At 41.9% G+C, this 26,628-nt stretch overlaps 1 protein-coding gene across 7 annotated transcripts in view; it reads right to left on the minus strand.

The window, feature by feature from the left end:
• Positions 1-641: 641 nt before the first annotated feature.
• The window catches only part of map7d1a (MAP7 domain containing 1a), a 44,421-nt gene continuing 18,434 nt past the window's right edge, over positions 642-26,628 (minus strand). The window contains exons 3-19 of one of the 7 annotated variants that reach the window (XM_079691275.1): positions 23,752-23,820; positions 22,990-23,010; positions 18,287-18,450; positions 16,803-16,914; positions 14,927-15,031; positions 13,619-13,738; positions 12,237-12,382; positions 11,704-11,828; positions 10,669-10,907; positions 9,717-9,993; positions 8,765-8,945; positions 7,734-7,838; positions 5,923-5,973; positions 5,770-5,830; positions 4,162-4,243; positions 3,558-3,793; positions 642-1,553 (exon numbers count right to left, since the gene is read on the minus strand). In XM_079691275.1, the coding sequence (XP_079547401.1) occupies positions 1,543-1,553; positions 3,558-3,793; positions 4,162-4,243; positions 5,770-5,830; positions 5,923-5,973; positions 7,734-7,838; positions 8,765-8,945; positions 9,717-9,993; positions 10,669-10,907; positions 11,704-11,828; positions 12,237-12,382; positions 13,619-13,738; positions 14,927-15,031; positions 16,803-16,914; positions 18,287-18,450; positions 22,990-23,010; positions 23,752-23,820 (2,105 nt within the window). In that variant the 3' untranslated portion in view covers positions 642-1,542. Of the gene's footprint in view, positions 1,554-3,557; positions 3,797-4,161; positions 4,244-5,769; positions 5,831-5,922; positions 5,974-7,733; positions 7,839-8,764; positions 8,946-9,716; positions 9,994-10,668; positions 10,908-11,703; positions 11,829-12,236; positions 12,383-13,615; positions 13,739-14,926; positions 15,032-16,802; positions 16,915-18,286; positions 18,451-22,989; positions 23,011-23,751; positions 23,821-26,628 lie in introns of all 7 variants that reach the window. The other 6 variants (XM_079691272.1, XM_079691274.1, XM_079691273.1 and 3 more) reach the window with 6 other exon arrangements.

Genomic DNA, 26,628 nt, shown 5'->3' on the forward strand with positions numbered 1-26,628 from the left:
GGAGTGTGTGTGTACATCACAGGTCTAAGGTAACAAACTGTAGCCCCCTTGTCCTATTGGGATCCATAACTGTTAAATTTTACAAGCGGCTATAAGTCACTTCAAACACATAATTTGTACGTGATGATCAGTGTGGCATGACATAAATTGTCGTGTGTCACGCGCTTGAGCTGCCTGGAAGGCTTGAAACTGTATGCCAGGTCTCCTTCTGGCAAACTGGTATATAGTAAAAGGGGTCAGCAGTTAGAGAAACATATACCCCCTGTAGAGATTCTGTAAAAGGAGACCCAAAGTGAAGTGGACATCTGAGCCAACTCCCATGCCTTGTCCATTAACTGAAAGGCCCTCTGGTACCATCTCTAAAATCGGTTTTCCTGCGCTTAGAATGCACAACGCCGTCCGAGACTATCCGTGAGAGATTTTCACTTTGAAAAGTCACATTAATATTGAGCCTTGTGAGTAAACGAGGCAAAATGTTGTGCAAAACATTCCCATACTGTCAAATGAATAGCAAATGAGGATCAATACCCACGCCTGTTTTAGATGACAGGACATGGTTAACATTGAGATTTCACACTGAATTCAGAACATCTGTATCCAGTTATTTTGTAATGTTATTCAAAACAAATCGAGAGACGGCAGACTGGACAGTTTGTCTTTAATAAGACTTAGAGAGCTCCCACTGACCTTGTAACGCACATCAAAATAATTATAGCATATACACGCACCAGCATTTCAAATACACGACTCCATGAAATCTCAATGTAGAATGAGAGAAAACGTTGTCATTTTGTACATAAACACAGATTTAACTGTTTTAAGAGTGGAGTAAATTCATAGGGATTTGACCTTAAAAGACTTCTGGTTACTTGATAGTGAGGGTTGCACACATTTTTACATCCAGTTCTGTGTACAATCAATCATAGCTGAGGTTTGCACAGACAGTATTACTACACACAGTAAGAAGCTGTTGCATGTGAACTTGCATTTTAAAATCTTTTCCAGATTTTTCATTTTAACTTTACAAACACTGTTACATGTGGCTTTTTACAGACCAGGATGCACCTGGGTTTCACTTAAAGAGCCACTCAGAGCGGAGTAGCATTAAAATGACTCCCTTCATACGACTTTAATCTACAGACGAGTCCCTCCTTAGTCCATCACACAAAGTTCATTTACATTATTCACAAGAATGTACCCAGTCTTTTATGTCTTTCTTTCAGTTAAATAACTAAAGAACAAAGAAAAAAAAAACACTTCAGCCTATAGTAATCATTACTCAGCTGTACTTTACTGTACAAAGGATGATACAGTTGAGGGAATGGGTGCCACATAAGATATTTTGCAAATGTTAACAGTGATGCACCTGTGTTGCATGCGGCAACTCCTTTCATCCCATTTAGTCTTTTGCATCCCAATGCTTGGCGTGTGTTTGTTTTAGGGGCGTAGAAAAGGTTTGTCACAGGGCTCCCCATGCGAGCGTTGGCAGGGCGACGGAAAGGTCAGCGGCCATAGCGACGAGCACTTCCACACTGGAGCATATCACAGGACCTCTGATGGGGACACAGAGGAAAGAGTTAAAGGTCAGCATTATATGAGGATTTATCAACACATGCTAACAGAGTAACACTGTTTGATACGAGTCTGTAAACCTCAGACCTGGTGACACTAACATGCTGCATAAACTCATCAACAGTGACTGTATGTTTACATGTGGGTAATGGAAAGGCCTTAAGTTGTTTAGTCTAATGCAGCCCATGTGATGACGCTAATTGTAAGAGATTTATTTGACTGACAGCGCCACATGTGAGGTAAGCAGGGCCATCCTCTTCAGTCTGAACGTTCAAATAAACCCTAGAAGTATATCTTAAAATAAATTGACGACCCAAGGAATCACATGAAATCAGTCTCGCATTTCAATAAAACTTCATCGTAACCCTCATCGTAAATTCACCCGCGGGTCAAAGGCGTCTCACGTATCCAACATTTACAAGAGTGAAAATGAGAAGAGGGAACTCGCTAAAGAGTTAGCCTTAACGCGAGAGACGTAGTAAGATCTAGGAAGGCGTCAGAGGGCTAGGAAAGGTAACGTCCTCTGTTTGCTTTAGGTAGTATTAATGGCTGCTGGCTGGTGTTCAGGCCAACAGGTGAAGGTTAAGATGTAGAGGAGGGAGGGGAGGGGAGGGTGCTGCTGACACGGACCATGGGAGGGGATTGAGTGAAGAGCGATATGCTGCTTAATTGCTCCGGGGTCCTGTTTCTAACCCCTAGCAGTGTAGCACTTGTGGATAGGGTCTCCTCATCGCCTCGGCTATTCTAGGAATTCCTCACTGGGTTCAAGCCAAAGTCAGTGGGGCTACGGAATAAAAGCTGTCACCAGTATAAAGATACCCCGCTTCTCCTCATCCTTCCTTACACTATTTATACCGTATCACATCTCCAACCCCCCGGAGTGAAAATGGAGTGTCCATGTCACACCAGGGGACACCCCCCCCCTCTCCGGGGAGACGACCTGCACGTCCATGCAGCACAAGTTCAGGTTCGCTGTCGTTGTGCCAAAGACAGCACTTAGTTTGGTGCCTTGTCCCACAGTCTTTATTAGGTCATGTTAACAAGGCCAACCATAAAATCACCGCAGGGCAAATAAGCACACATGCCGTTTTTAAATAAGCCGGGGCTTCATCTGCTGCTTCTTTAAATTGAGTGCATATGTGTCCTTTCTAAACCAGACCATTCAACTCAAAATGTGGCTGTTAGAATACTTACAGTAAGGACACAGAATATTATCAAGCTTTTCTGCGAATTTTGTATTTTAATCATTTTTGGGGAATTTGCCCCTGTTTAGATCAATGAAGCTTTTTTCTGTTTTCTGACACCTTGGCCAAAGCAAGACCCTTTCTAAGCTGTACCTTGAACAAGCTATGCCTTTATTCTCTTTGAGGCTACTGAAAGCATGTTAGTAAAGTTATGTCAGAAGCTAATGCTAATCTAGTTTGACTAAAATATTGTTGCTAGATTATTATTTTTTTTCAAGTTCTTTGCCAGTTCTGTAAATTTGACTTTTTTCTCCAAGTGAGGGCTGAGATCGATAACAATTTCAAGTGTAAAGCCGCTTAGCTTGAAAACAGCTTTATTGGCCAAATTTCATTGGAAAGCAACCACACATTTAAATAATGAACTTGTTACGCTGCTATGGACAGTCTTGCACTAATGTACATTCTCAAAGATATTGAAGTGACTGTTATTTTTGTATATATTGATTGTTGTGCTTTTATTTAGGTCTTAATGTATGCATACCGGTATGTATATATAGGTATATACATATTTGCATACATATTTTTATATATATTTGTTTTTATATTCGGAATAGTTGGAAACGGTATTTCGATCTCTGTGTGTTCACACAAACTGAAAGATTGACAATAAAGTTGACTTTGATGTTATTTTTAAAAACGTATGAACCGTGGAAAAAAATTATGTTAATTAAAAAAGTTGTGTTTTTATGACTTTGACATCATGTTTGTATTATGACTTGTGTGTCGTAAAGCAGTTTGTACCTGCAACATGCTGTGGCTTCATGGGGCCGGTCTTCTTCATGAATGACTCCTCACTATCAAACGTGAGGATGGGCTCGGGGGCCATGCTGCTCTCAGAGTTATCCCGAGCTCCATTGGTGGAGTTGCCATGATTTGCGAGCTGGATGATGTCTTCATAGTGGGCAGTGTCTCCTTTCGAGGACAGACCATTTTCATGTCTCGAGGGCTGGACCCCATTGACTACTTGCACTGAGGGGCTGCTGGGGAGGGGACACACAAAGCACAATATGGTTTAGGTTATGATGGGTCGGAGTGACTCATGCAACAAATGAGTCATTCCACCACCGTCCCTTCACAGGGGTCTTGGAAGCTACCCCGAGATGCGTCGTTAAAACACAAAGAGTAAACACTTTAAGAAACTAAATATCTCCCAGTATTTCAACTGTTTACTGTGCTCTGAATCGTGTGGCTACTTGTGTGTTACCTTGAAGTTTACAACATTTCCTGCAAACTTGATTGGGGATTTCTCTGGCACTCAAGTTGTATACTGTTCGTGGTGGTCTTGTATCAACTTGAGCACAAAGAAACGTTTAAATCCACAATAAATATCACTAGTTTTTTTTACCTTTCTTTGATTTTGGTTTGTCCATTTTCTGTCTTGTTATTGGACAGGTCGACCTCTGGCTTTGGCTGATACTCAGCAGATGCTAGAGGGAAACAAAGTAAAACAGCTATTTAGCATCAGACAATACCCTGCTGGATCAAGCCTAAACTGGGTCAGGCTAATGTTAAAAGGAAGGAAAAGGATGCCAAATGTTCCTGGGGTATCCTTCCTGTGTGTCCCAGATCCCCCTTAACTCAGCTCTACTGAGGACATGGCTGTGGTTGGGAGAGTTTCTACACCCCTGACTGGATTAAGGCCCGCCTGCCATGCCTCCGACCACATCAGTGGCTCGATAATGTCTTCCTGCCACAAACAGCATATATCCCAGACCACATTGATTCCCCTTCTTCTTACCAATATCCTGTATGTGACTTGGAAGCTAACACAAGGATGATGTGCAAGTGATATTCTTCTTTATATAGTTGTGTTAAGCCTTGATACTTTTAAATCAAGGCTGAAGACTTTTATGTTTGCAGCTGCTTTGAAATTGATACACTCATAATGTAATAATATATATTTTTTTTTAACAGGATGAGTGAGAGTAGAATTACATTACATTCAATATTTCATGACACCAATACATTCATTGGCAACAAAATTTGACTGAAATTAAATAGTACCAATTAATACTTCCTCCCCACTCGTTTTTTCAAAACACTGACAAAACCTCCCCTCCCCCCTCCCACATGCCTCCCTTCCCAAACTGACAACACTCTCACACACACACGACAAATTGATATATTCATATCTCACACTGCACTGTAACTTTTATTCATGTCCCTTTGTTATTCATGTATTATTATCTTTGCTTTTAAATGGCATTTTATCATAAGTTTCTGCTGCACTATTTCTTAATGTCTTTCATTTTGGTAAAGCACTTTGAATTGCCTTGTGTTGAAAAAAATCTTTATAAATAAACTTGCCCAATTTTTTTCATAACTGGCAGTGATAGGAATTATGCCTTAGCTTCCTTATATTAACACTTGTGTCCACAGTAAATGTCGGATAACTGCAGCAGGCTGTTGCCATGATCCCACTCATCCTCTCTTACTCCCTCAGCCCCACTGCTTGGACAACAGACTAACACATGGCTCCTATTGTGCAGAGAAGAAGAACTCAAACTGCAGCTGTGCAGGATATGAGGCAGTGATACCATCAAATTCTGTACCAAAAGTTCAGATGCGTGGATGACTCACATGGGAAATGAGAACAAAAGTACCTGTGATTTTGTTTATCTTAACATAAGGAAGAGATAAAAGGAGACAATCAGCTGTTATGTGTCAGGAAGAACCATCATATACGTGGGATATGAAAAATGTTCATCGACAATAATTATTATAATCTATGTGCTTGCTGTAGAGTTAAACTTTTAGAAATGCACTTCTTAGTCCGGCTTCAAAGCATCTACTCTCCCCCTTCACAGCGTACACACTAATGGAAAATCACTTGAGGCAATTACTGTAGACGATTGCTTCAGATGAAAGGCTTGTAGTGGGTGATGATTTCCCTCCAGTACTTAAGGATTTTTCTTAAGAGGGTGGATTGGCTGCTGACGGATGCTCTGCTTACCTTTGCTGCTCTCTGCCTCTTTGTCGTTGACGTTTGTGGGAGGCGAGGACTTTGTCTCCTTCTGTGAAGATGGGGGGTCATGTCAGTCATTTCTATTATTAAGTCCAGTTTTGGTAAGTTGTTTTGGTTCAAAAAAAGAAAAGAATAATGTACCTTGTCGCCTCCATCTGTCTTGCGTGTCCTCTTCATGATCTCGTCCAGACGCTGATGAATACAAAAAACAGAGGAAGGAATAAGTCTCAGGGAAATGCCACATAGAAAGAAAGCCAAGAGCAGAACTGTTTTGTATTTTTGTAAAACATTTTGTTCTGGGGACTCGGGACACCAAGGGATCAGGACAGATGTCTTTTAAAATGTAGAGAAAAACACTTTAAAGTGGACCTATCATGCTATATTTGAATAATATATTGTAGGACCATACCTATATAAGGCATATTTATACTTTTTATTTTTCAAAATACCAAACAGATCATGCATTCCTCCTTAGAGATGGTACCAGAGGGCCATTTCACTCAATTTAACACTGTCTATTGGCTCAATAGCCGTAGCGCCACTTCTGTGACGTCATAGAAGTGTTCAAATCTGGATCAGTCTGTATCAGATCCGCTGCAGCCCCTTTTTAAGAGATTTGGGTATGGAGGAAAATAGAGAGGGTTGTGTTTTTTCTGACACTTGGTGAGTTCCCTGGAACACCGGGGACACATATTCATGTAGAAAAGACGTACAAAAGTGCATTTTGCATGATAGGTCCCCTTTAAGTTGTCACAAATGTGATATTTTAGGTCAAGTGGACTGAGCACACACACACTTTGTTTCACATTTCATTGTGCATTGCTTCTATTATCTATGCTTGAATTCAATGCACCAAGTAAAGCCTGAGGCTCTTGTGTAGGTGGAGGGCTGTGTCAATAATTACGAGGCAGCACGTGTGTATTCAGCTGCAACAACAGCGTGAAGGTCCAGCAGTGAACAGTAGGATGGAGGAGGTTGCCTTTTATCAAAAGCACAGTATGCAGGTCATTTGTATTCACAGAATGCAGAAGTTTGATGCGACCCTCATCTGAGCACACAGTTAGCTTGGGACACCATAACTGCAGTTCATAAGTGAATCATTTTGTAGATCCAAGATGCATGGACAGCTCACATTCATGGCTTTGGCATCTAGTTGGGCTGCAAAACAGAGAACTAACGGTTCTTCTTTGTCAAAAAATGTGCTGAGTTGCCTCTCAGGATACTTTAAACCACATGTGCCTGGTGATAACAAACTCGTTTTTTTTTTTTTGTCGAGGCGATAATACGAGTGGGCTAGTCCGTTTTGGTGGTTAGCACAGTATGGTACAGTACAAAGCAGTCTTTTGGGGCAGAGGACACGCTGTTCCTGTGGGTTTATTCCGGCTCAGAGCCAGGCTCGGGTTGGCTGAGCTAGATCTGGCACGCCTCGATAAGAGCCGGCTCTCACATGAAGAGAAGATGAGGAGGGGGGGGGGAAAGAAAGGCTTAGGCAGCATGCAGAGGCCTTCTGGAGATGTGGGTGGCATACTTGAGTAGATGGTCATGAGTACACACGCACATCAGCACACATCCACACCCAGATGACTGGCACAGGGAGCTCTTCATTGTCATTAGTGTTTATATATAGCTCCATGCTCGACACACAGTCTAAGCTCTATTAAATTATGGCACGCAGACAACCATTCCAGCATGAGCCAGAAACATCATTCATCTCGGTTTCAGAGAAAGGCAGACTACAGAATGAACATACCCCAGAATATAATACCTCTGGTTACGTAATCCATTATTTAATAAGCTCTCCTTCTAATGGTGTGTTACTCTGAGAGCAGTAATGAGGCACTTTCCCCTAAAGGTTCAAATGTTTGAAAGTTGCTTCTTTTTTTTCTTTGCCATGGGTGACTTCAAAAACCTTGCAGATAGACAATGATGGCAAGCCAGATGTGTTGCCCTACCTTTTTCCTCTCCAGCCTCTCCTGCTCCTCCTTCTGGAAGTGTTTCTCCCTCTCCAGACGCTGCTTCTCCGCCTCCTCCCGGGCTTTAGCTTCAGCCTCTTCTTTCTGAAGCACACAGGCGAGATTCCAACCACATTTTTAATGCCGGCAGAAGGGGGGGGGGAAAAAACTGCCTTTAACGTAACAAGGGTGTGGTTGCTCTCTGCAATTATTGTTTACAACCACAAGGGGGATAATTTCCTATACCTTCGAGCCAAAAGAGATCTATTTCCAACATTTACAGCCTGGTGAGGACAATTCAAAGCGAAACACAATACTTGAGCCTTTGCATAAGTATAATCAGATCATGTTTAACCACAAATGCTATTATTGTGAAAGACCACAAGGGGGTGGTAGACACCACAGAGATAAGACAGTGCCGGCGCTGATCATGTTACAGGATAAGCAAATGCTGTGATGAACGGCCTTTTTCAGTGGATATCAGTTTCTACTAATTAAGTATCAATCTCCTCTGTTTCCCCGGCAACACCAACACACAGAGTCAATATTGTTTATAATGGCTATTTGACAAACAGAGAAACACAAAAGGGCCCTTTCTTTGAAGCTACCTGCTCATTAGTTCTGAGTAATATTTGCCCTTGAAAGAATACAACATCCCGCTGACGTAGAGAATACTGGACAGGAGCAGCCTGGTCTAAAAAGGTCAGAGTGAGGTGAGCAGCTGAACGGTAAACAAGTGACTCTTATTAAACGCCACTAACGTTGTTTACCAAAGATAGTGGAGCGTATCATTCAGTGGTGTGATGGGCCTTGTAATGATGTAGAAGGGAACGTGTGTTGACCTTTACTCAAAAGGTGGTAATACATGTCAGGGTAGTGCTTAATGGTGCTTGTCGCTTTAAGTATGGGCTTCATGTAGTTGCATTTTCCTTCTTATCTGACTAACTAGACCACTGAACCAAGTTTACACCTCACTTACAACTTGTTTCCAGCTTTCTCTGCATGCTAAGTGTTGACAGTCAACAATATACCTGTTTCTGCAGACGCACGTTCTCCTCCTGCTCGGCTTTGGCCCTCTCCTCAGCCTCCTTCTCGTCCAGCAGCTGCTGAGCTTCGTCCCTCTTTCGCTGCTCCACGGCCATGGCGCGGGCCTCCTCCTCCCTGAGTCGATTCTCCTCTACCTCCCTTGCCATTCTCTCCTCTCTCAGGATCCTAAGGAATGTGGGCATAACGCTGAGGGAAAGTATTTTCCACTAGATCCTGAGCCAAACCCTTCGAACGGGGTAAACAATTAGAACATGTAAATGATTCCATTGACGTGTACCGGTGACCTCTTTAGTTTACATCTCTGCTAAGTTGGCATTAAAGCAGAAGCCACCGGAGACCAAACCGTTTCCAGAGATGGAATCAATTGGAAGTAAGAGCGCCAACAACAGATCGCATCAGTTCTCAAGCTGTAAATAGGGACTTGCTGTGGTTGGACTCAGCCAACAGGCTATCCAATTCTTCATGCTCTCACACATCACAGCCAGTATTGAGTGAGCTCGCATTCTGACATACGTGTGCTGTGTTAGTACATGGAGCCTTGCTGTTTAGTTTTGCACACGTGTTTTCATTTTTACACGGGAAATACTTATATGTACTCAGTGCGGTTTGTTTGGTAGGATAAAAAAAAGCTACAGCCGAATATTCTACGCCAATAAATCTCTTTTACAAATATTTAGTTACAACCACAGCAAAGACCTTGGACAGCATTTGGCAAATGTGAATTTTAATAATGGTTATATAGTTAGTTTCTCAGAACTTTGGAGTGTAGTTAGGAGACCCAAACCGTAAGTGGGAACACAACTTTGGAATTAAACCTAATGTAGGCCATAAAATGTCATTTATCTTTTGCAAAGTGAAAGTCATTGAAAGAGATTTGACTATGCAAAGTCAGCACTGTGTTCAGTTGTGTTTGGAGTCATATTTAAACCCGCTGACCTCTCCTTCTCCTCCTGCTCGCGGCGCTCCTGCTCCTCCCTCTCCCTCTGCTTTCGGGCCTCTCTGCGTCTCTCGGCCAGGATGCGACCCGCCTCCTCTGCGTCGTTGGTGCCTGCCATGGGCTTGGGTGACGGAGAGGGGGAAGGCGAAGACGTAGAGACAGACGGAGCAGAATGGAGCGGCTCCGGTGACGGTGAGGCTGCTGCGGTTGGAACTGGCGTGCCGGGCACATGGGGGGAGACAGAAGCTACTCTGATGGCAGGAACCACAGGGGAGCCTAACACAGGGGGGAAGTGATTGTTATACTCAGATCTTATGATGTGTAACCTAACACACGCTTTGATCCCATTCTTTATGCTTCCCTACAATGAATGACTTAAAAAATAAATATCATTATAAATAACACATGCAACCACAGCCTTCACTCTTCACATGCACTTCTGTCTCAAGCAACTGGAAATGGTAAACAGTCAGCCACAGCCTCAGCCTGGGTAATGACATAATGAGGCTGATTAGTGCAGCCTCTTAGTGTGGGAGAAGACACAGACCATGGAGCTGTGTGTGGCTCACTCATTATATCCTTTATATTCATGGCCTGCTTGATGATAGCCATCTTTTCCTAATGCTTCTTCAAAGAAAAATATAGATTTTCTTGAGGCTTGTTCACTTTTTCCATTAGATTTATTCATCTGGCCAGTCACAGAAAGAGACCAAGTCAGACAATAAGGGTTAACAGCAACAACAACAACAACAACAACAACCAGTTTCATTCACAAAGTACCTGAGCCATCATAAAGTACAACTATCTGAGCAGGGACTTTTATACACTTAAAACTATCAAACAAATGAAATCAAAACACGGGTTTAGTTCCTGAGGATGAACAGCAAGCTGGTTGAGCTTTTTAATCTAATCAGTCAAATAACCGCCATTAAAAAACTCTTTTGTACTCACTCTTTCTGTGTTCAGGAGTAGAGGGCCTGCGAGGCTCCCTCACTCTCTCGAGGGCGACAGGAGAGGAGGTGCGGTGGTCTACCCTGGCAGGGGTCCTGGCTCTTTTGGGACGACTTTTAGGAGTCGACGGACTTCCACGTGTTGAGGGAGGCTTGGGAGAGGCAGCCGGGCTGGGTGAGCCGGCTCTGCCCTTAGGCGTGGCGGGGGATGAGGGTCTTTGTCTTGATAAAGGACTGGGACTGTAAGAATGATGGAAAATGTATCAACAGTTATTCTCATATGAATTGACACCGGGTTGGACGCATAAGTCCTGCAGATATGGGCTAAAAGGTTGTTTGACGCATGTCCTGGAGAAACATGACATCAGTACACGGGTTATTAGCAGCAAAGCTCTCAAAACATTGCGTCATCGTCCTTTAAGTGCATTCAGAGTCAGTAACCCAGCTATAGACTGGCCATCTAACACTTGGAGGGAAACATGTCCTTTACGCTGAAAGAGAGGTTGTTGTCCTCTAGCCCTTTGGCACTGAGGCCATTGACAGCTCTGACAAGCTCTTTGTTGTCAAAGGAACTTTTCTCTCCTCTGCCATCCCTTCTGTCATGGATGTCATTTAGTTCAGTGCCCTGGGGATAGGAAAGGAAGTGACCACTCGTCTTGGAATCCTTCACTCAAGGCCTTTGCTCAAACAGTGCATGAAATATGAAGTCATTCTAATGCAGACGTAAACATGGCTGACCCAGCTGTTGGACACAAACAAGCTGTGGGTCAGGGGGACGTAAGGTTAGCCTTGTTTACAACCGTTTGACTGTGTAAAATATTTAAAAAACCACAATATCATTCATCTGATTATTAGAATGGTTTTAAGGCTATGCAAAGTCACCAGACATTTAAAAAAAAAAATTCAAATAGTTGCAATTGATCTCACATTTTATTTACTGTACATGCAATTAAAAAAAATGTGGATTGATCGCCAGATTTTAAACTGAAATGAACTACAAGCAAAGATGGATTGTATAAATAAACGGTATGCTTACCTTGGATCAGCTCTGTGTCTCATGCTTGGTAGAGACTGTCTCTTTTTAAGCACTTTACTGAGAGCACTTTTCTCCTTCTCATTCTCCCGTTCCTTGTCTTTCTTTTCTTTCTTGTTCTTATCCATCTGTATGACAAAAGGATGAAAAAAAAGGGTTAACACATTTTAATCTTTAAATGTGCGTTTATGAAATACATGAAATTATTATAAAAAATCAAATAAGAGAAGATACTGTACACTTTAGATTTTTATACACTGAGTACAGGAAAAGAGGAAGTCTGATCCGGGGCCAGGTTTTACTCTCTTGGCAATCGTTTCTTAACAACAATCCAACAATCTCGCTGTTAAACTTTCAGTGGGATCCAGGTGAATAGTAAAACCACTCGTAGAAACATAATGTGCTGTTATAAATGTTATGACTGTTATGCTTTTAAACTGGAAAATGGGTTCCATTTCCCGAGACTCTTGATAGATAACAGCACTCTTGTAAGTCTGAATGAAACCACAGGGCAAAAGCTAGATAGGCAAACGTACAGGTGTTGAGCTCCGTCTGGGTTGGCGCTGGGTGATGTCGGGGGTGCTGGACGTCACTCTCCAGCGGTCGGAGCAGCGGTGGTGGGGCTGGTGGGCGCACAGGGTGAGGGGACTGGCTGAGGCCGAACGAGGACAAATAGGAGAGTCTGTGGAGCAGAATGATGTATAATTAAAGCTTGCTCACCTCCACATATGAGCTGTATTTAAACATTAAAGGTTCCATTTTATACTGTTTTTCATCAATATATTATAGGTCTCAGATATATACAAAACATGTCTCTGAAGTATTTGACTCAAAATACCAAACAGATCATTGCAGCATCCCATAATCCCCTCTGTTTCAGCCCTGTTTCAAAAGTGCTGATTCTGTGTCTGTTACTTCAGATGAAAATAAGGAGCCCCTCCCAACGCCCCTCTGAGAGAGATTTGGTTAAAAAGAACAAAATGGTGCTCTAGGAGGAGATTCAGGTGATAAGGTGGGGGGGGGGGGGGTTACCTTGGTTGGTGATTGGCTAACGGCCCCCACACACAGGCATGAAAAAAATCGTGAAAAATCTTGATGCTGGGCATGTCTGAAGCTTGGCGATTTTTTGCGACCAACAACCAATCACATGAATCTCCCGCCCCCGACATACAAAGCAATAGCAATGTTAAAACGAAGTAAACTGGATATAAACTCTCCAAACAGGCGAAAACCTACCAGTTTCACCCACTGTCTCTGCCACCTCCCTCCATGCCTGGTTCCTCCGGTTTGTATCCCGGTAAATAGTTCTGGTCGTAAAGAACCGGGTGATTTACTACCGTAATATCTCGTTTGGAATATGAGGAAATCAACTGCGGTCTGGCTCTCCCAGCTTGCACGCGGTTTGCTTGGCTAGCGCTTGTACTGGCGGGATTTGCATAAACGGGATTTGATTGGCTGATGGCAGTTTCGAAAGCATCGGGAGCATCAAAAGTTGAACATTGCTCAACTTTTGATGCTCACGATGCTTGCAAAGCCATGCTCCGCTCCCCACAATGCAGTTCAGCGAAGATTACAAATCTTCTAAGTCACCCCATTCAAGTGAATGGGCGAAGCTTTGAAAGATTTTTTTCATGCCTGTGTGTGGACGGGCCGTAATGGTTACACAAGCCAAAAAATCGTTATGACATCATAAAGTGGCCTTAATCTGATCAGCTCATTTTCAGGCAGGTTTTCATAGAAATGGATCAGGACAAAAAGTGAGAGAATCTTTTTTACTGAAACTTTCAGAATCTCTTTACACAGAGGGGACACATGTTGATGTAGAAGAGACACCAACAAGTTGATTTTGCATAATAAGTGACCTAACAGTAAGACAGATAATAAGCTAATGTTCCTATCTTTTTGTTCAACTTACTACCATCTTTGCCGTTAGTGAGGACACTGGCAGCGCTGCGGCTCCTGGCGAGGAAAGACAGCGTTGGCGTCATCAGCCGGTCCACTATACTGCTCTCCCAGGGACTCAGTGCAAGGCTACGTGCTGCAGGTAGAAAAAAGATTGATAAATGTTTTTTTAATACATCTCTTTACTTGAAGTCCTCTGTTCTGATCTATGCAGATATCTCCTTCATTACCCAGACACAGTGATCAAGTCTTAATAATATCACCAAAATGAAGTGAAAAGAAATGGTTAATCCTGTTTTAGCTGATGCAGCAGTATATCTACAAGCCATAACGGCCCAATCAATTACAAAAGAAACCCCAATAAGACATCTCAGCACCACCCAAACAGATTATAGGAGAGAGAAAGTGAGCGCAGTAAATGTGTCTACTATAACGTATTGTTGCCACCCAAGAGAGAAACTTATTCAACATGCTTGTCTAGACGCTGAGTCAGTTATTTATAACCACAGCCTTGAGCATGAGAGCAAGAGCAGTGGAGACTCATCAGTATTTATTTGGGGTATGAAGATCCCTCTCTGGCTTTAGGGTGTAGAATAAAGATGATTCTGCAATGACATGGTGTTTCATTTCATTTGGGAAGAGAAGGGAGCGACTATATTTCTCCAGCAGCACAGAGGAACAGTACCTGCTCCGGGGAGTTTTTAGAATACATTATCTCCTGAAAATGCTGACTCACTCACTGACTTTTACTTTTTTCAAGTCCCCGAGTTTCTCCTTATTTGCAGGAGTACACTGTGACCTGGTTAACTTAAGAGCTGTACAAAAAAGAGCTGCACTCATCCGTAGCATGAAGAGAAGGTTGATTGAGAGAGGCAAATTTGAATCAAAGAAATGTGTCAACAAGAAATCACACCCACGTCCATAATATCAACTTATATAGCATTCAAGACAATATAAAAGACATGCCATAACCAGTTTGTTTGATGGAAATGAGCACAAAGGGATCCATTTGATTGCACAAAGACATGAAATGACCATAACCACACAATGAACCAACCAAAGGATAGTACAAAAAGACAGCAGGACAAAATACAAAAATTGCACAAAACCCATAATGACCATGCATAACAAAAAAAACAACACGACCCAAATGAAAAAGAACTCAAGAGGTTTGGGAAGGTGAAAATGGGTCAGCTGCCAACCATCAAGCACAGGAAGGGGAAGAACTGAAAGGACAATGATGGACGGGTTTCGGAGGTGTTGGCGTTGGCGGTGTGATGGACACATTAAACGGGAGGGAGGGCGTTCCAGATGTTTTTCTTACTTCTGCTGGGCGAGTTCCAGAGCGTGGCGGAGGACTTGGACAGTCGCTTGTTTATAACAGAGTCCACGTGTTTGGGCAGGTTGACCGTTGACAGTGAGCATCTGCCTAGGAAGCCAAGAGAGCGCCACACAGATGTTCACACATGGTTGAGAGGAAGAGGGGGGGGGGGGGGGGGGGGAACTTCTGTGGCGTCACGTGTTACGCTCGAATGATGCCTCTACAAACATACACCCACACACACACTGTAATGGCAACAGTAATTGTAATGTGAGCTTTACAGAGCAACCCCCATTCAAGCACATTCCTGTGTGCTCACTGTGTGTGTAATAACTTCCACTGCACACGGTACACCATATGTTCTCTGCAGTTAGCCTTAAGGGGAAGTCAGGCATCTATGGGACAAAATGTGTCAAAGATTATTTCTAATGTTTCTAAAGGCCTCAAAAGCAGTGTTTTTTTAAAAGGGACAGTTCATCAAAAAACACACATTATCAGTTACCATTTTTGATATTTACAGAATAAACTCTATACTTTATGTATATAGAATTAACAATAACAAAGAGAATAGTTTTTTTTGCAACACCTTAAATACAACTGATGTCGATGTAGTTTAGTTTTTGGTACCTGAAAATGTCCCATTAAAATTCATTTCCATCGTTACCAGGAGAAACAAGGGCAACTTTGTTTTCAAACGTATTAGCTCATGTCAATTTAAGAGATCTGAGCACACCAAGCAACATTTGATGTATTATAGCTTTTATGTCATTTGTGTGAAATGATCCTTTAAGGTTCTTTTCAAACTCCCACTTGAAACATTAACAAAGACCTTCACCTACTTCACAAAAACACTCATTCCCAAAAACATATCCATCACACTAAAGAGAACGTTTTATGTCCACCTTTCTAAGCTATCAAGCACTAGGGGAAAATAAAACTCGAAATAACCATAACAACCAAACCAGTCATTGGAAAATGAAACTCATTTGATGGTGGGGGATGTAAGCTGGCAAAACCTTGAACCCTCGAGAGCATCCTTGTGCAATACTTGCATCTATCCCAATGATATGACCCTTAATACACTGCAATCAAATGAAAACTCTTCTTTTTCCAAATGTCGTCAGACGTGATTCAGAGAGCATCACTGTAATGGAGGTTTTGTATTAAAGCATTAACCCATCGCTTTTTCCATGTCTCCATTTAAAACAGACAATAAGGCAGTATGCTCTTTTCGGGAACTGAACATTTCCTAAATAACATCCAGAGGGCTAAAACCATTTCATCACACGCTTGTTTACTTTCATCATCCCACGGACGGCCTGCTGGTGAGGGAGGGAGGGAGGGAGGGAGGCAGAGAGAGTTTGATTAGAGTGTCAATAATTCCCCTGGCATATGGCAGAGGAGATTACGTGACAAAGTAGAAGTCAGGACTCTTCAGACTTAGCGCTTCAAGTCGGGGGGGGATGGCACAAAGGGCAGAAGTATCCATCAAGCTTAACTGTTAAAACATATTTTCTACAGGATTACCTCACCTCTGCAGTCACTGAATTATTAGACAACATATTCAATTGGTTACTGCAACTGATGCAATAAAGCAGCTCAATATGTTTTTCACTTTATGCGATCAATAGTCAAGCAATGTTTAAGTAGCTACTAGCTTGCTAGGAAAGAGCTGTGGCAGCCAGACTATGGTGCCTTAAGGCAGAGGAGTGTGACTGGACAAATAATAGCCCAACAGACGGATTAGGTGTACATTCAAAAATCCAATGCAGCGATACCAGCAGGGTAACTTCCATCCACTGCCTCACATTAGCTAAATGTGTCAGTTGTTATTCAGTGATTAAAAGCAGGTCCTCCAGGTATCTTTCAGTGTACTCACTTTCTTTCTGGCTGGAGTTCTGGCTCAGCGTTCCGGCCCAGGACCATCTCTGCTGGCGGATTTCTGCCCACGTCTTCTTGGTTGACCTGTGGATGGCCGCTTCATAGCGCTCCTGGAAAAGACACGGGGAAAGATATCAGTTATTTGAAATGTCTAAAGCATCAAAGGCAAGTGGGAGGAACAGCTTATCCTTCATCTTATAAAAGCCTGGATTCAAGCACCCAGTTTGGCTTATTAGGTGTCCTTGAATTGAAATCCTCCCATCTGCTACTGACCCTGATCCGCACCCATTCCAGTGAGGGATGGCATTGAAATGACACCACATGGCATTGAAATGACACCACATGGGCGTAATTTCCACTGGGGACAGGGGGGACATGTCCCCCCCCACTTTTCAAAATCCCGTTCAAGTGGGGGGGACACGATGACCACTTACGCAAATGTTCATCGTCACGGAGGAGCATGTGTGTGTGGCAGGAGCGCATTTTGTGTGTGAGAGAGAGAGAGAGAGACAGGGAGAGAGAGAGACAGAGAGAGACAGGGAGAGACAGGGAGAGACAGAGAGACACAGAGAGAGAGAGAGAGAGAGAGAGAGAGAGAGAGAGAGAGAGAGAGAGAGAGAGTTACGGGGGTTGTTGTTAGCATCTGGTGCTAGCTCGGAGATTAGATGAGAAGCTGTTTCAACAATAAGGAGAGGGAGAGTCCTCTCCTGTCGGACTGAGAGGCTGAGGTAACATCAGCTCAGGGAGGTAAAGGACTCGCTGAGTGATTGTATTGTAAACTTTAGTCTAAGTTATCTCAGTGGGTCTCAAACGGTTTGGTCTAAACAAATATTTCCATCTATTTAATATAGTTGTTCAAAATAAGTTAAAAAGTAATTCCAAAGTCAGTAAAAAAACACAGTTTGAAAGGGAAGTGATTAGTAAAATATGCGTAAATAAAAAGAAAGAATGCAGACTAGGTAAGATAAAGATAGGAGAGAGGAGTATATCAATGATGTGTTATTGGTTATGAGCATATTCTAATGGTTTTTTGAGTATTGAAATATATACAGTTCTGTTTCATATGAGTGTTGAGAGCTGTATCCATAAATCTCTTAATTTGTGCACCAGATTGATGCCTTCAACTTCGATTTAAAGAAACAAATCTTACAGGGGATGCATGCCCCCGGACCCCCCTATAGGATGTGAGGTCATCACAAATAAAACAGGTTCATGGATAAATAAGTTTCCGCACTCATCATATACACTACACATTTTTTCTTGGATTTTTTTAACAGCATAGTCCCTCATATATATTTGTAGAAAGGCAGGAAATGGAATTAAATCGAGAAAAACGTTTCATTGCGGAGGACCCCCTGTTGTGCGGCCCCCCCGCTTCTCAAACCAAAGTTACACCCTTGCCTCTGGGTATCAATTAGTCACCATTAATACAACAATGTCTTATAGAAATGGATTATATTCAATAATCTGGTGTAAACTTACTTTATTCTTCTCCAGTTTTAGTTTCTGTCTCTCCTCCAGGGCGGCCCGTCGTTTTTCCGCTTTGATCCGTTGTTCCTCGAGCCTCCTGCGGCGCTCCTCCAGCTGCTGGTCCCTCAGCTGCCGGGCCTTCTCCTCCTTCTCCAGCCACTGGTTCTTTTTAGCAGCTAAGATGGGGCAGAAAAAGGTGGTCAGGAGAGTCACATTTGGTCAAAAGCGCGCTGGACAAAGGAGCCGCCTGTCTCTCTACCCTGTCTTTTCAGAATACTGTAGGTATCGCACACAATCTCTTTGAAGGGTGTGTAACAGATGTGACTTAAGAGAGCAGTGTGAAATCTGTTGAAAGCATCTTTTGAGAGGTTGAGGGGTTTCAAGGACCATCCAGTTTGAAGCTTTCAGAACATACCCAAAGAGTCAAGTCATCTAAAGCTTTCTTTATCAAATATGTCACCCTTCACCTGAATCTCACTTTGTGTTTGGAAAAAATAAATTCAATTACATGACTTCTCCACAGAAAACTGCATGAAGCCAAGTGTGATAGATACAGCACTTCTGAAGTGGCACTTTTATACCTCACTAATCGCATCAAGCCTCCGTGTCAGTTTCAATAAACCAAACACTTTGATATGGAAATCGTCCTGTTGTCCCTGAGCCATTCAAAGAAGGCGTAAAGGAGGCTTCTGCAGCTGCCTCTCTGTACACAACTCACCATATTTCTTTAAACTACAAAAGCAAAACCTCCATGAAGAATCAGCCCCTGCAAGGAGGCGAGGCTTATTTCTCTCAAGCACTTGATGCAACAAAAGCAACTGGTTGTGGATTTCAGATGACGGTGACGGATCATTGCAGAGATGCCGGAGGCTAGCGGAGTTAACATTTATTGGGAGGCGCACAGATCGGCTTTTATCTGAGAGAGGGGGGGGGGGTAGCTGAGTTTTGCTGAGGCACTGCTTGCCAGTACCTTGCAGCAAAAACATATATTTGCTGCAGTGCGTATCTCAGCTCATCGAAGCACAATGGCCTCAATAGGAGAAAAGCCTCAACTTCACCTTCCAGTGATACTCTCTAGGAAGTAGAAGGCAGTGGAAATTGCTTCATTATTTACTTGTGCTGTGATGAGAGCAGAGAGAGGAGGAAACTGCTTCCATTGCACACACATGCAATGTTGAAGGCTGGGATGGATTACTGTTGTCAACATCCACAACATTTCCCTTTTTTACATTTTGACACTCGTTGATTGAATTTTTGAATTGTACTCCTTCAACTTTTTCGTGAGTGCTGGTTGAAGAGAGGAAAATTAGGTAGAAATTGTTTGGGTGCTTTGGGGCTTAAGAGAGGAAGTCTAAATAATGTCAGCGCCATGTTTCATGAGTCATTTATGCATCTATACCAGGGCGTTAATTCATAAACAGATGTTCAATCCTGAATATCTTAAACTAGCATCGCTTTAAAAATGCACTCCTCAAGTTTCTTCAGACGGTGATCAGTGCTGACAAGTAGTATCGGGACCAACTATAGTAAGATGATGAAATAGTCATAAGCAGAGTGCTGCTCTGTCCCGGGTACATTAAGTATTTATATCATCCCACTAGACTGTCAAGGCAGGAGAGAAGCTGCTGAGCAGTCACAGTCAGTTCACTGATACATGTCCTCCAAAGCTTCGCACTAATGTACCAAAAGATATAAGGCTGTTTCTAATTTGACCACTTTTACTACTAAACTATTACCACAGGTGATCGTTGATAAGCCAAGTCTTACTGAGCAGGATTTCTTTAAAGCTGATATTGTAAACGCAAGCTTTGGCAGGATCTCGTCTTCTATCCTGGTCTGACTGAGTGTATTAGATCTGACCCGTGCCATCTGGCGTGCCCCAGTGATCGCCCAATTAGACTGATCCACGCTGCAGTGTGTCAAACTCATCTCACTGCTGTTCAGCACAGCGCTGGATTACACAATGAGTTTAAATAAATCAGTGTAATGTGAGGATATACTGGATGTCATTATGATGAGTTCATTCAGTTTTATGCAGACATATGATAATGATAGTAATAATAATAATAATAATAGATAGATAGACAGATAGAATCAGAGGGATGAAACCCTCTTTAAAGGTCCCATGTCATGCTTTTCTGGTTATTACCCGTCCCCTTGTGTGTTATGTAGCTTTTTATGCATTTAAACGGTCTGCAGAGTCAAAAACCCTCAAAGTACACCCTGTAGCGAGTAAAACTCTAACAGAGAAAAGAACTGTCTGTGCTGCCCCAGAACGCCTCGTTGGAAATGTCTCCCTGGGTATAGTAACGTAACGGCTCCGGATTGGTCCAGTCGTTACGTTACGTCCGCAGAGCCGTTACGTTAAGTCAGCGTTCATTTGGCCCAACACACACACACACACACACACACACACACACACACACACACACACACACACACACACACACACACACACACACACACACACACACACACACACACACACACACACACACACACACACACACACACACACACACACACACACACACACACACACACACACACACACACACACACACATTTCTCAGCTAAAGCTCCACCGATTTTTTCAGCCTGAGACGGCGGGACGCGGCTAGGCTGCGGGCGGGCGCGTGCGCGTGTGTGTGTGTGTGTGTGTGTGTGTGTGTGTGTGTGTGTGTGTGTGTGTGTGTGTGTGTGTGTGTGTGTGTGTGTGTGTGTGTGTGTGTGTGTGTGTGTGTGTGTGTGTGTGTGTGTGTGTGTGTGTGTGTGTGTGTGTGTGTGTGTGTGTGTGTGTGTGTGTGTGTGTGTGTGTGTGTGTGTGTGTGTGTGTGTGTGTGTGTGTGTGCGTGCGTGCGTGCTCGGGCTGGTTTCGGGCTGGGTTCCGCTGTGTCACGCTGGGCTCACAGGGAGGGGGGGGTCAGGAGCTCCAACAAGCCGTTTAGGACAGAGAGTGAATACACATACTTTACAGAGATGCTGTATGAGAAACCAATGTGAGTTTGGAATATTGAGCAATGTAAATCTATTTTAGTAGAGCTCAACAATGGAATTATGATCAGTAGAAATGGCCATGACATGGGCCCTTTAATGGTCACACATGCAGAGCACACAGTGACATGTGTTCTCTGCATTTAACCCATCCTAGTACCAGGAGTCTAGTACTAGGAGCAGTGGGCAGCTACTGTACATTGTAATATAAATAATGTGACCTTAAGTGTTTCTGAAAATGTTCATATAACTTTGAGTAAACCCAATTAAACTCTATATATTATGTTTTGACTCTATTTTAACAATTTTTACCCAAACTCTGAGGTAAAAAATTACTTTTGGAATCTATTTTAGTCTGGTCTATAACTCAGTAGAAAGCTGACAATATTCTGTGAGACTACCATAGATACAAAGTAGTGTAGGGAAAACACTTTAGCCAAGCCAAAGTGTAGTGTCTAAACAAGTGAACAATAATTAACATGTTCTTTCCTATTTCAGAACATTCTGAACTGTGTGATTTTGTTTGGCAATATAAAGTGGTTTGGATGCAAGTTGGCAGCCAGGATAAAACTGGATGCACGTGTCTTTAAACCTCCAATTTCTCCAGTTAGATAGTAATCATAGTAGGTTTGCGGCATGTGGTTCAAACGTGTTATCTTTAAACACAAAATGAAGTTGAAACGTTCAAAGTTCAATCTCCGGGCACTCTTCTTTTCTTTCTGAGATTAGTCCCTGTTGCTTAATAACATCATATAACATTTATGAACAGATCAATTATGGTTACGTCACGTGTCTATGTTTAGATGATTCATCTTACAGACACTCCAATGATGTTAAGAGAGAAAAAAGGTTGCAATTAGTGGACATTTGTATGATTAAAAAAAAAAGAAACAACCATGATGTTCATGATTTTGAAGGAAGGAACACCAAGGGGATTAAATGAATGAAACCTAGAGCTGGGCAATATGAACACAACTCAATATTCTGACTCAATTTATTTACTTTTTTTAACATTTGTGTGGGCTTCTATAGAGTTTCTAATCATATATCTATCGATCATAAATATATCGATTAGATTTATGATTCGAAAATTATAAAAGTAGGGTAGACATGTGGATATTATCCGGCTTAACAAAACATGATCTGTTTCTTCGATGTGTGTCAACCACGGACCTTATTTCGAGCTATTTTCCAAAATCCTATGGAGAAATTGTATTGGTTTTTGTCGAAGGAACCGGAAGTAGTAAAATGCTAACTTACTTCCGGGCTTTAGGACGCGTCACTGTGGCCTTCGATAGGGGTTCACTGATTACAGCAAGTATGCAATATCTGTTCTCTAAGCTTATATTATAAATAAGCTACAACTTTGCCTAACTAATGAAGCATTAATACTCATTATTGTACCTGCTGCTTTGCTATTTAAAAAAAGGTGGTATTAAGGAGAGAGGGGGCCAAAGCATGACAATGAATGTGTTTTTTAACAAATGCATCTTACAGCAATTATGGAAAGACATTAACAAAAATACCGACATAAGCAAGTTTGTTAATTGATCCAAATGTCTGTGTATTGGTGCTACGGTTTATTGCCCAACTCTAGTTATAACTACTAAACCTAATCAAACGGAGACATCCAAATGTAACACAATGATTCAAATGGGTCACCACCACCAACACCATCACCACCACCACCACCACCACATACATATAGGTGAGTGGCTTACCTTGTAACATGCTGAGCTCGTCTGCAGGAGGGAAAGGAGTGAGAGAGAAGGCAGAGGCAACTGTCAGACATGCAAAGCAGTGCACGACCAGTGTGTGGCCAGGAGACAAAGTGACAGCCGTGTGTTCAACAGAAAATAAAGACTTGGGCAGAGAGATGCAATATCATCTGATGCAAAAGAGTACAGCCGTGTTAAGGGAAAGGCACTAAAGGAACGTTTGCACCAATTGATATAACTACATCAATTCAAGTTGGGATCAAATGTGCTTTGCTGTGAAACAGATATTAAAGTCATAGGAGATTTTCCTCACAGGGCAAAAAGTTGCAAAAATAGTTCACTTTTTTAACTCAATTGGATAAAATAATGTAATCTTTGTCAATGTGAGGAATATCTCCATTTAAGTCAAATTGTATAAATATATGTTGGTCCAGGATACTGCAATAATGTGTCAAACAAGCGTATCAAAAGCAAACATTTAGACACAGCTTATTGAAATTCAGCATGCATGTAGAAATTGGAAGCTCGCTCGTCTTGTGTAACATTTGAGGTTTGGATGTTTTCAGATTTCAGTCACTTTTGTGCACTAGCCCAAACTACCATTTGATTCTCTCTGTGCTACGTGTGTGCATGCCATCTGCAGCCTTTAGCAGCATAGTGGAAATACAACTGCAGATGTGAAACAACCACTTTCACCCCAACACTAGGGGGAGCTCTCTTCCTTTTAAAAACACACTTCTCCTTCCACCCAAAGTTTCCACTTACCAAGATATTTGGCCTTCTCCTCTCTCCGCTCCTTGGCAAGCTTCTGCCTGTCCTCTGACTTCATGATGTCTGGGAAGAGATGGATGGGGAAGGAAAAATAAGAAGAGGATGTGTAAGAGTCATTCTGCAAACTTACGTCATCAAGTCAAATTCATTTAGCCACATCAGATCACAGTCACACAGCATTTGATTTGGAATAGTTAACACATCTTTACATATCTTCATGTTTCCTAGCAGGTCAAAACAAACAGAGTACCATATGATCTGCAACACCATCACCTCCTGAGAGAAATTCAATATCTGAGGATGCTTTGCCTCACCGACCAAATAAGAAGATTAAAAAGCTCTTACTAAGAACTCAGTTAAAGCGGGTTAGTTAAGCTCAACCTAATTGGAATCAGTCCTTGAGGATGAGTTATGTTATGCAGAAAATATCAAAGTTACCACAAAGCTACATAACTATGGGGTGAATAGAGAATAGAGAATAGAGAATAGAGAATAGTATACTAGGGCTGTAAATCACAAGTGTTACCACAGATATGGTATTATATCCATTGTTTGGAATACAATATAGAATCAATTCAATTCAGGGGCATACGAATACATACACCCATTTAACACATGAGCTACTTAACTCCCAGAAAGCTACTCAAATATGTTTTTAAAAATGTATCTATGTTGCCTTTCCAACCGCCCTCAACTCAAAACCGACCCGAGTCCACAGTGATTCCCGCCCACCGACAAACATAAATATAAGAATACACTTATCTTCAAAGCTGCAAATCAGCAGGACAGAAGCTTTTAACTATTAAATGTTAACCAGTAGGAAATCCATGCCACAAGACAATGCCAGGAAAGTGGCAATGTCAACATGTTCTCCACTGATGTTCAGCAAAGGATGAAGCTGCGTGCCTTATTCTCTGGATTGGAAAAAGGCACAAATTACAACTGCTTGGGGAAAAGATTCTTATGAAATACGATCTTATCCAAATAAAAGCTGCAGCATGTGGTAGGGCCCATATACAGTTTCTCCTATGCCATATGTATGTGGGTGGGTGTATGTTTGAATGTGATATGTTATGACTGCAGGGGGGCACTTACATATATCTCTTCCCTCTGTGACATCCCTGAGGTGTGCTCACAGCTCACACATTACATTCTTAAGCAATGGATCCACTCATAGAGAACAGCAATGCAATCTAACACCGAACTGTACCATTTCAAGAATTCAAAATGCTTTGGCGATAACAGGTTCAGGTTCATTTTGACTTGACAAAGGTGAACTGCGCCTTTTGTTCACCCTCCAAAGAATACACCTAAATACAAATAAATATTTACTACTAAAGTTGACACAAAATATTTCATTCAGTAGAAACATTTGCTGAAACTAGACGTGTGGAATTGGTATCCAATTCAAATTCTACACGTCTAGTTTCAGCAATTTTTAACACACGTAAAAGTAGATTTGAATCAAAATTTGCCAAAAATGTTTTAACCAAAGCATGCTTTTATAAAAGTGTTTCCCCATTTATGAAAGTCTTGTAAATTATTTCAACTTATTTCTGCAGCCCCAAAAAATTAAATGAGCTTGAAAAGGGTTAACTAAAAAAATGTATCTACCATGTTAAATCATATATGGTATATTCAGTGTATTGTGTACTACAGGGGTGTCAAACTCAAGGCCCGGGGGCCAAATCCGGCCCGCGACTTCATTTAATGTGGCCCCACAAGAGCTTGCAAAGAATATAATACGTTTATTATACTTTACACGCTGATTTACAGAAGCACGTTGCCCATAAACTACATGTCCCACAATGCATCTGAAATATGAATGTTGTTCAGAATTTGACCTTTTTTTATCAGAATTCAACTTTTTTGCTTCAAAATTTCAATTTTTTTTACATTTTCACATTTTTTCCAGAATTTGGCTTTTTTTTAAAAAACATTTTGTTCTCACTGAAGAGACTTCCAATTATTTGCCCTATACTTCTGCTTTCAGTAGTTAATTATTAAGTTATTACCTATCTCCTAATAATCCAATTCAGAGGAAATATTGTAATATAATACATATACGTTTATATATATTAAATATTTATATAGAAATGTTTATATAGTCTTAAAGTTACAACCGGTGATGACATTGAGTTTGACACAGCTGGTGTACTACAACCAATAACACTGGTATTCACCGGCCCTGGCTGCAGGCTTGATCTTTCTTGAGCCTTCATGCTTCATCATAACCCTCAATCTTCTCAGACCAGATGTTCAACATCAAACAAAGGAACTCATCCTTCAGCAGGAGGCGTGATTCACAAACAAGAAAACAATCTGCCATGCAGCTCTCCCCAAGAAAAACCTCTGACCCACTTGATATTTATAGGACTGTGGCCCATGTGCACGGGTGTGATGTGCTCATGTTTGTAACTCACCACCGTGTTAATCATAACGTCACATGCACAAAGGTTTCGAGACAAAAACAGACTGGCCCAGTAGATACTGTGAGGTGCAGTGTTTGGGCTCCAGACTGTGCACACACTCAAAATGACAGCTCTGTGTAATTCCTCTAAATTGCAGTACAATAGGAGCAGTGCAGGGTACACTGTATAATGTGACGTACAACTCTCCTGTGCAAATTCAATGGACACGGTTAAGATATAATAAAGAACAAGATTTCTTAAATGTTCACATTTTTACTGACCCCGACAACAAGAGCAGGTTGCCATGGACACCAACACATCTCTGCTATCACAAAGCAATGTTTGAAATGTGACAAAATACCTTAGCAGACCTTTCCTAGAATTTACTTTTGACTAATTAGGGGCAACAACGTGATTTTAATCTTCATTATATTGCGCTGGGCTGTGTAAAGCCTCATAA

Source organism: Notothenia rossii, assembly GCF_949606895.1.
Source record: "Notothenia rossii genome assembly, chromosome: 7".
NCBI classification, from domain to species: domain Eukaryota; kingdom Metazoa; phylum Chordata; class Actinopteri; order Perciformes; family Nototheniidae; genus Notothenia; species Notothenia rossii.